The sequence below is a fragment of the Apodemus sylvaticus genome, chromosome 21 (assembly GCF_947179515.1).
Source record: "Apodemus sylvaticus chromosome 21, mApoSyl1.1, whole genome shotgun sequence".
Taxonomy (NCBI): Eukaryota; Metazoa; Chordata; class Mammalia; order Rodentia; family Muridae; genus Apodemus; species Apodemus sylvaticus.
In genome coordinates this window covers 55,689,813-55,700,086 of record NC_067492.1, presented here as the reverse complement: position 1 = coordinate 55,700,086, position 10,274 = coordinate 55,689,813, and the positions used below count along the sequence as shown (strand labels likewise).

The following is a 10,274-nucleotide window of genomic DNA, read 5'->3' as shown; positions in this document are numbered from 1 at the left end:
TGTGGCAGAGCCACGCAGCTGCCTTCACCACGTGCCACAGATTCTTGGGTACATGCAGGTGAGACTTGGCCATCCCATTCTCCTCTGTGGGGCGTCAACCCTTGATGAACCAAGGACTTACAAACACCATTTCATTTCAGCCTTAAAAACAGAAGAAGGGCGAGTCGTGGTAGCACAGGCTTTTAATCCTGCATTTGGGAGGCAGGTAGGTCTCTGAGTTTGAGCCTTGCCTGGTCTTCTGAGTTTGAGGTTAGCCTGGTCTACAAAGTGAGTTCCAGGACAGCTAGGGTTACACAGAGAAACCCTGTTTCGGGGAGGGAAGAAATAAAGAGAGAGAGAGAGAGAAAGAGAGAATGTAATGTCCCCAAATTAACCTGTAAATCCCACCCGCCCAGGAACACCAGAGGTAACTACGGGAATGCTGGGAGTTTGTAGTTCATGAGAAAATAACAAAGCCTCATGGGAAGGTATGGGGCCTACATGTTTGTCCTTGTAACCTCTACAACGTGATTCTCAAGGCCATTTTTAGCTGGGAAATCCCAGAGAATGTACCAGGCTAAAGTCCATCCCTTGGTTAGTATTTAATATTTAAAGCTTGCTTCTTTTTCTATTTTTTTCTTTTTCGAGACAGGGTTTCTCTGTATAACCCTGGCTGTCCTGGAACTCACTCTGTAGACCAGGCTGGCCTCGAACTCAGAAATCCGCCTGCCTCTGCTTCCCAAGTGCTGGGATTAAAGGTGGCACCACCACTGCCCGGCTAAAGCTTGCTTCTAATTTGGCCCAAAATGTTGGAGTTGGTTTTTCTGGAGCATCTCAGGATTAACAAAACAAAGAAACAAAACCCGAAAACTTTGTTGATATCAAAAGTCATTTTGGGGCTGGAGAGATGGCCCATGTTTGACAGTACTTGCTGCTCTTACAGAGGACCTGAATTCAGTTCCAAGGACCTACATGGGCAGCTCACTACCACCTGTAACTCCCAGTTCTAGGGGATCCAATGCCCTCTTCTGGCCTTCTCAGACATCTCTATGCATGTGGCATGAATGCATACATACATATACTGGGGCCTATACACACACAGAAAATAAATAATATTTTTGTTGTTGTTGTCTTTTCCAGACAAGGTTTCTCTGTGTAGCCTCTGCTGTCCTGGAGCTCACTCTGTAGACCACGCTGGCTCCAAACTCACAGAGATCTGCCTGCCTATGTCTCCTGGGTGCTAGAATTAAAGACATGTGCCATCACTACCTGGCAAATAGTAAATACTTTTTTTAAAGATTTATTTATGATTATATGTAAGTATACTGCAGCCATCTTTAGACACATCAGAAGACTACATCAGATCTGAGCCACCATGTGGTTGCTGGGATTTGAACTCAGGACCTTCGGGAGAGCAGTCAGTGCTCTTAACCACTGAGCCATCTCACCAGCCTCAGTAAATACTTTTTGCTTTGTTTTGGTTTAGTTTGGTTTTTGGATTTAGTTTTTTCGAGACAGAGTTTCTCTGTGTAGCCCTGGCTGTCCTGGAACTCACTCTGTAGACCAGGCTGGCCTCAAACTCAGAAATCCACCTGCCTCTGCCTCCCAGAGTGCTGAGATTACAGGCGTGTGCCACCACCACCCGGCTAAGTAAATACTTTTAACAACAACAAAAAGGACATATAGAACTATGGAGGCTTTGAAGAACCACCCAGTATGTTTGTGTAACCTCTGTCCTGTACTGAAGGGTCCAGCTCAGGTGACTATCCAAGCCCTCCCTTGCTAGGCTTCAGTGAGTATCTGCGGTGATAGATGTGTCAGAGTGATGTGTTCCGACGACTTCACAGTCTCCTTACCTAAGGCTTCAGGAGGTCACAGTGTGGACCAGGGTCTGGGAGAGCGTTGAGGAGGCAACCAGACACCAGTGCTGCACTCTGCGACCTCGGGAGGAGCACTTCATCCTCCAGTTCAGATTCCCACCCCCCACCCCCACCCCTACCCCCTGGTAAAACTGGAGCCTCTATCCCCCAAACCCTGATACATAGGGGTGAACCATGGAAAAGTTAGCCAAGGCAGGTGTTAACAAACCAGGTAGGGCTGTGTACCTTATAAAGGACTGAGAAAACCAGCTCTCTCTCCTTAGAGTTCTGGGAAGGCTGGTAGACCCAGAGCTGGGGTGGGTCAATCCCTGGGTTTGCCCACCAGCATCTCACATCTAGGATTATCTTCTAGTTCTGGAACCTTCCAGATTCCTGAAGGGCTACTCCGGTCTTCCTGTCACTCTGTCTCTGAGTAGAGTAGAGGGTTCTGGAAAGGACCCAAAAGGCAGCAGCTCACTCAGATGTCTTTTTCTTTCCTTTTTTTTTTTTTTTGTAGCAGACTTGCCAGAGTCATATGATTGATTCCCTTGCAGGCCAGCCCGCCGCGGGGCAGGATGTTGCAACCGCAGCGAGAACGCCGCCGGCTCAGCTGGGCAGCCACCACGTGACCCGCCGCGTACTTAAAGGGCTGGCGCGGGCAGCTGCTCGCTCACGGTCGCCGGTCGCCTCCAGAGTCTCCGCACACAAGCAAGCAGCGAGTGGAGCCCGCCGGAGCAGAGCCATCTCGAACACAGCCCGGAGCCTGAATCGAGCAGCGCCAGCCTGAACTAGCTCAGCCCGGAGATGGAGCGTCCACAGCCTGATAGGCAAGCGACTGCGTGGGGACGGGAACTGTGACGAGCGGCGTCCCTTGTCCTGCCTGGGAATGCAGACTGCCGGGTCAGGGGGACGAGTTACCGCCCAGCCTACCTGTAGCCATGGGCATCTGGAGGGAGAGAATGTGATTCACCCCTCTGACACGTTGGAGGTGACGGGATGGGAGTGTCTTGTTAAGTATCCAGGTTTGAGGGATGATGAACACACTGGTGAGTCCTGGATCCTGGACTCACCATTCTAGTGGGTGGAGAGCTTGGCTCTTGGCGCGGAGCGGTCACATCAGTTTCCAACCTCAGACGATTTGTAAGATGCAGGGAGGCAGCAGCAGTAGCAGAGCTAGAGGGTGTTGAGGTTGGGGTTGTTTTTGTTTGGGGAGCGGGAAAGGAGGGGTTTTTATTTGTTCGTTTGTTTTGTTTTGTTTTTGAGACAGGGTCTGTGTAGTCCTGGAACTCTGCAACTCCCTATGTAGATCAGGTTGGCGTTGAACTCCAGTTCACTCCACCACCACCACCACCGCTTGTCTTCCTCCTCTTCCTTCTCTTCCTCTTTCTCTTCCTCCTCCTCCAACGTTTCCTCCTCCTCCCCCTCCCCCTCCCCCTCCCCTTCCTCCTCCTCCTCCTCCTCCTCCTCCTCTTCTTTGTTTGACTTTTTGAGACAGGGTTCCTCTTTGTAGCCCTGACTGTCTTGGAATTCACTCTGTAGTTCAGGCTGGTCTAGAACTCAGAGATCTGCCTGCCTCTGTCTCCCTAGTGCCGAGATTGAGATTACAGGCATACGCCACTCCACCCACCCAGCTCTTTTTTTTTTTTAAATAAAACCAATCTTTTTTTTTTTAAAGTTTCATTTCTTTTTTTAAAGATTTATTTGTTTTATGTATATGAGTACACTATAGCTGTCTTCAGACACGCCAGAAGGAGGTGTCAGGTCCCATTACAGATGGTTGTGAGCCACCATATAGTTGCTGGGAATTGAACTCAGGACCTCTCTACAAGAGCAGTCAGTGCTCTTCACCCCTGGGCCATCTCTCCAGCTCGCCAATCTTATTTTTATATTTTTATTTAAAAGTGTCTCGTTACATTTTATTTATTGTGCATGTAGAGTAGCCGCATATGTGACACGTTAAGCATGTAGAGGTCAGAGGACTTGAAGAGAGCCTCAGTCTTCCATGTGGACTAGCTTATCAGGCATGGTGGCATGTGCTTTTCCTGGCCGAGCCATCAGACACTGTCTGAGCCTCACCCCGACTTAGCGGTAAAGACTGAACTTTGGACTTCAGACATTCTAGGCAAACACTACCACTACGGAACAGTATCAGCACCTTTTTGATTTAAAGACAGTGCCAACTTAGAGTTGTCCGGGCTGGTTTGGAGGGCTCAAATTTCCCTGCAGCAGATCCTCTCTGAATGACGCTGGATTACAGAGACTGTTTAATGCAGACACTTTGAGTAGTGTGTGTGTGTGTGTGTGTGTTTAATGCAGACACTTTGAGTAGTGTGTGTGTGTGTGTGTGTGTAAGATGGATTTGGTGGGGTTTTTGTTGTTCTTTTGAGACTCTTCCTATATAGCCGTGTGTTGAAATTCGTTCACTATGTAGATAGACCAGGCTGGCCTCAAACTCTCTGCCTTCCTCTGCCTCCTGAGTGCTGGAATAAAGTGTGTACCATCACACCCCGCTGGTTGTAAAATCTGTAACTGAAATTTTAAAGAAATGTCTTCAGGTTGGTTCTAAAAGCTCACCGAATTATGTACCCTTAGGCAGATAGTGGTGGTGTATGTCTTTAATCCCAGCACTCAGGAGGCAGAGCTAAGCAAATCTCTGAGTTCTAGGACAGCCAGGGCCACACAGAGAAACAATCTGCCTTTGAGCATGGTCCTTGGACTGGTGTGGCTCTTCCTGTGGCCAGGCCAGGTCTGCCTCCCCTTCGCTGGGAGTAACTAGGGTAGGAATTCTTCCTGTGGTTTGGGCCTATCCCATAGTATTTAATGGCTGACATCTGTTTGCATGGTTAAGACCATGGCTTGTCCTACACAGGAGACTAGAGCTATTATTCTGCAGGTCTAATCATTTACAGGCATCCCATGATCCTCTGCTGATTCTCCTCTCTTCCTCCACAGCATGCCCCAGGATCTGTCTGAGGCCTTGAAGGAGGCCACCAAGGAGGTGCACATCCAAGCAGAGAATGCTGAGTTCATGAGGAACTTTCAGAAGGGTCAGGTGTCCAGAGAAGGCTTTAAGGTATGTGACATGTAGGCTGACCAGAGCATTGGGGTGTAGCAGGTATGCCCAGTGCTTAAGCCAACGATGTAATGGGGAGGTTGGAGCCGGGAATGGTGAAGGCCTGTCCAGGAAGTCGTCTTACTAACTTTGACCCTGTAGCTCAGAGAGGAAAGGACGTGATGTATGATGCTGGCGGAGGAGCTAATGCAGCAGATGTTTAAGTGAACATGCAGTCTATGTTGGCCACTTTACATACGTTCTTATCTCAACCTTGAGAAGTACTTAGGGGAATGCACAGAGAGGTTAAGAGGTCGTCCTGTCAGCTCTAGGTGGAAAAGACCAAAACCAAACAAAGATGGCCTGATTTCAGAACCTGTGCTCTTGTCCTGGTTAACCCAGGGCCTCTTACATGCTGGCTAGGGCCTCTACCACTGACCGACAATCCAGGCTGTTGGGCTTTTACACAAGGTCTCACCACAGAGTCCAGGAACTCTCAATACTCCTGCATCAGCCTCCTGTTTGGACCACAGGCATGTACCGCTACACCCAAGGAGAAGTTTGCCTTAGCCCTGCAGTGTCCTGTCCCCACAGTGAGATTGGCTACCTCATTTAGCCTCCTGAGCCATCTTGCCTGAGAAATTGGGTTTGACAGCCAGGCTTAAATGCACAGTATATATAACAGACTCTGATTTTGCTGTTTCCTGCCAGTTGCGGAAATGATGCCAGTAGCAAACCTCAGACACAGGGTGGAGTACACAGGCTGTGGTGGGGAGGGGAGGGTGGTGGGGACAGGAGGCCTTCCTTTCAGAAGGCAGTCATGTCGGGTCTTCTAGGGACGAGTCGACTCTTATTTTTCAGCTGGTGATGGCTTCCTTGTACCACATCTATGCGGCTCTGGAAGAGGAGATAGAGCGTAACCAGCAGAACCCAGTCTACGCCCCCCTCTACTTCCCTGAGGAGCTGCACCGGAGGGCTGCCCTGGAGCAGGACATGGCCTTCTGGTATGGGCCCCACTGGCAGGAAGCCATCCCTTACACGCCTGCCACACAGCACTACGTAAAGCGCCTCCACGAGGTGGGGTCCACTTGTCCTGAGCTGCTGGTGGCCCACGCATATACCCGCTACCTGGGTGACCTCTCAGGGGGTCAGGTCCTGAAGAAGATTGCACAGAAGGCCTTGGCCTTGCCAAGCTCTGGGGAGGGCCTGGCCTTTTTCACCTTCCCGAACATCGACAGCCCCACCAAGTTCAAACAGCTCTATCGTGCTCGTATGAACACTCTGGAGATGACACCTGAGGTCAAGCACAGGGTGACAGAAGAGGCTAAGACTGCCTTCCTGCTCAACATTGAGGTAAGCCCCACTGTTTCTTCAAGCCACATCCCAGCTCATGGGAGTGAGGGTCCTGGAGTCACAGTACAAGGACTTGGGGCCAGGGTCCTGTTTTGCTGCTTATTAGCTGGATGATTGTGAGCAAATCTCTTCATCCTCAGTTTCTATATCTCTAAACTAGGGATAATAATAGCATGCATTTTCAAGGTGTGAGGTGCAAGCAAGTGGACACGGTCCAGTCCCTGTGGGAGGAGTCATCCACGGTATAGCTCCCTGATGGATGTCTCCTGAGCTGTGGGCTGTGACCCTCAGGGAGATGGTATCCTATGACAGTGGTGTAGCTGGACCTGAGGTGCTTGTGTACTTGTGCATAGCTAGGTTGGCACTGTACGGGTTTCGTAGGCTGAAATGCTTCAGGTGGCATTTGCTTATTTTTATTTGATGAGCATTGATGTTTTGCCTGCGTGTATATTTGCTTGATGTCAGATCTAGTGGAGGTGGAGTTACAGACAGCTGGAAGCTGCCATGTGGGAACTGGGAATTGAACTCGGATCCTCTGGAGAGCAACTAATGCTCTGAATCTTTGAACTATTTTTAGCTCAGTGTTTTGAGCAAGGCCCTGAAAGTCAGAGCTGGAGGGGTAGACTGTCCTGTTGACACCGTGGGCGCCATGGTGGTCAAGGTTCCAACATGTGACCTCTGGCTCCCACTTGAGCCCTGAGATACTTTCAAAGATCCACCAAGTGAACACCTGTTAGCAAAGTAATCATTCAAATCTCTTAAATACAACTACATCTGGATCATCCATCTGAGGATGTGGTATAAAGAATGAGTTTAGAAACAGGGAAGTGATGGCACATTCCTTTAATCCCAACACTCAGAAGGCAGGGACAGGTGGATCTCTGAGTTCCAGGTCAGCCTGGTCTATACAGCTAATTCTAGGACAGCCAAAGCTACACAAAGAAACCCTGTCTTAAAAAACAAAACAAGCCGGGCGGTGGTGGCGCATGCCTATAATCCCAGCACTCTGGGAGGCAGAGGCAGGTGGATTTCTGAGTTTGAGGCCAGCCTGGTCTACAGAGTGAGTTCCAGGACAGCCAGGGCTACACAGAGAAACCCTGTCTCGAAAAAACCAAAACGAAATCCAAAAAAACAAAACAAAACAAAAAACCAAAAACAAAATGCCAAGAAGTGATTAGACACAAGCCCAGCGGAGAACTGGGTCTCCATCCTGACCTCTGGTCAGTCTCAGCAAGCCTACTCCAGGAGCTGTGGTTTCCTCACCTGCAAAAACAAGCTAACAAACTCCACAGTACACCACTTAGCAGGGAGGAGCTCACCCACGCACCGTCAAGGAGAGAACGGGCTGTAGGCTGCACTGTAGCCATACATTCATGCATTATTTCAGAGGAGCAAACCGGTTCTCCTCATTGGGATACAAGTAAGATCCTGAAGTCGATTCAGGACTGTTAACTCGTGGGGTCCAAGTGAGGGTACAGGCAGCCCTGGGGAAGCACAGGCCGGGAGCCAACTAACCTGCCACTTCTCTCCTGAGGTAACTGAAAGAGATACGTGGCTATGTGATAGTTTCCTTAAGTTGTGTCATTTGTATGTAGCATTTCACAACATGTATCAAGTCCTGCCTTTTGGCTGGGGTCCCCCACACCGTGAATGTAATTAACGGGCGGTATGTTCTCTCTTGTCCTCTAGCTGTTTGAGGAGCTGCAGGTGCTGCTGACAGAGGAACACAAAGACCAGAGTCCCTCACAGCCGCAGTCTCTTCGCCAGAGGCCTGCTAGCCTGGTGCAAGGTAAAAGTGGCCTCTTGTTTCTGGGTCTCCTTTGCCCAGCTGGAATTTCTTTACTCTCCTCTTTGCTGAATGTTTTAAATTAGAAATAGGGTGCAGACAAAAGATCTCAGGGTAGGCCTATAATATGTGACTATGGGTGAGCTATAAGATTTTCCTACGTCAGTTTCTCCACATTGGAAAATCAGGAGGTTGGGGACTGTGTAGCTCATTGGCTGAGGTGCATATAAAACCTGTAGAAGTTATTGGCACAGAAATTCTTTCATTTATATCCCTCCTCCCACTCCTGCCCCCACCACCACCCCACCCCTGGCAGAGTCACACTGTGTTACCCAGGCTGGCCTCAAACTCCAGGGGTCAAGCAATCCTTTTTTTTTTTTTTTTAAGATTTATTTATTGTTATCTGTAAGTACACTCTAGCTGTCTTCAGAAGAGGGGATCGGGGATCAGATTTCATTACAGATGGTTGTGAGCCACCATATGGTTGCTGGTATTTGAACTCAGGACTTTCAGAAGAGCAGTCGGTGCTCTTGACCGCTGAGCCATCTCTCCAACCCCAATCCTCCTGTTTCGATCCTTCATAAAAAGCTAGGGTGTGTTTACCTTTTCAGACCCACTAAAGCAGGCCCCCATATAAGGCAAGGATTTGGAAACCTATTTCTAGTGCTGACCTTGTAGGGCACACAAAGAAGACTTGTAATTACCTGACTCTGGGTGTCAGCCCTTCTCCTGTGCCATGCTGCAGTACCTTTGGAGCAGGAAAAAAAGTTCCAAAGAAGACCAAAGTGATGCAAAATGCGCCTTCCCTGAGCCTGTCCCCGGGACAGTGCGGCTGATGGACACTGAGCCGGACACTGAGCGGGCAGTTCTGTGAAGCCTGACTGTTTGAATGGACCCGCTTTTTGCCCAAGGCTCTCCCTACAGGCAGGGCCCCCAACACTGTTTAGTCTACTGTTCCTGGTGGGCTGAAATGTGGTCAGTCCTGATAGAGTTAGCTACCCGTCGGGATCAGGGGGCTTTGACTTGATGTGGCATGGCTGAGCTCAGAAGACTTGGGCAGCTTGGGGGTTAGTGAGCTCCTATCTTTGAAGTTACTTAAGCAGTGGCTGGGGGCTCGAGCTGTAGCAGATTCTGGCCTGGGACAGGAACTGTAGCAGACACGAAGTGTCCTCTGCTCTGTGCATGTTACAGCCATCCACCACATCCAGGTTGTGCGAGTCTGACCTTGCCTTCCTTCTCCTTCAGATACTACCCCTGCAGAGACGCCCCGCGGGAAACCCCAGATCAGCACCAGCTCCTCCCAGACGCCACTCCTCCGATGGGTCCTCACTCTCAGCTTCCTCTTGGCAACAGTGGCAGTGGGCATTTATGCCATGTAAATGCACTGCTGGCCCCCAGGGGCTGTGAACTCTGTCCAATGCGGCCTTCTCTCTGTAGGGGAGAATCTTGCCTGGCTCTCTTCTTGGGCCTCTAAGAAAGCTTTTGGGGTTTGAGTCCCCTCCTCGTGTCTTCCTTTCTCTCTCTGGAATGGAGGGAAATGCCTGACACAGTTCCCTACCAAAAGCACATCCAGCCAGTCGCCTGAACTTTGAAACCAGCGGCCCAAATCCTGCGACAGAGCCTGAAAACTGTGGCCTGTAGAGGCAGCGGTCTGAGCGTGGTGCCCATGGTTGTTGGCATCCATGGTTACTGACCACGACTGCTTCCCACCCCACCCCACCCCCACCTCCACCTGTGTCATGACCACTTTTATACCTGTGTGCAGACATTTCTGTCTTGTGTTTCTGTCTTGTTTTAATATTTTCCTAGTTCTGCCAGAGTAACGGTATTTTGTTTTTGTTTTTAGTTTTTTTTCCTAACAAAGTGGGGCTGTCTTTTGAGGGGTGGGTGGGAAAGAGGTATTTAATAGTTGTAACCTTGGTCTCTAACTTCTGTCTGAAATAATAAATGGCATTATCTAACAAGTCACTAGAAGAGCATTCATGTCTATACTGTCCCTGAGCAGGGCTCTGCTCCTCTTGTGCCTTCAGCGTCTGGCAGGAGGAAGGCAGGTGAAGGTGGCATTGGTAGCTGCGATGATCAGTTATTGAGATTCGGAAGTGAGCCTTAAGGAGTTGGGCGGATCTTACTGACTGGGTGTGGGGGTATGTGTTTGTATGTACACAGATGTGTGTGTGTGTGTGTGTGTGTGTGCATGTGGAGGCCAGAGATCAACCTGAGGTGTTTTATGAACTGTCCACCTTGG

General features: G+C 49.7%; 1 protein-coding gene across 1 annotated transcript; it reads left to right on the top strand.

Moving 5' to 3' along the window:
* The first annotated feature begins 2,495 nt into the window (after positions 1–2,495).
* Positions 2,496–9,997, top strand: Hmox1 (heme oxygenase 1). The gene is made up of 5 exons (XM_052166695.1): positions 2,496–2,665; positions 4,791–4,911; positions 5,752–6,243; positions 7,933–8,032; positions 9,275–9,997. The coding sequence occupies exons 1-5, from the start codon at positions 2,643–2,645 to the stop codon at positions 9,406–9,408; spliced, it is 870 nt and encodes a 289-aa protein (XP_052022655.1). The 5' UTR covers positions 2,496–2,642; the 3' UTR covers positions 9,409–9,997.
* The last annotated feature ends 277 nt before the right edge of the window (positions 9,998–10,274 follow it).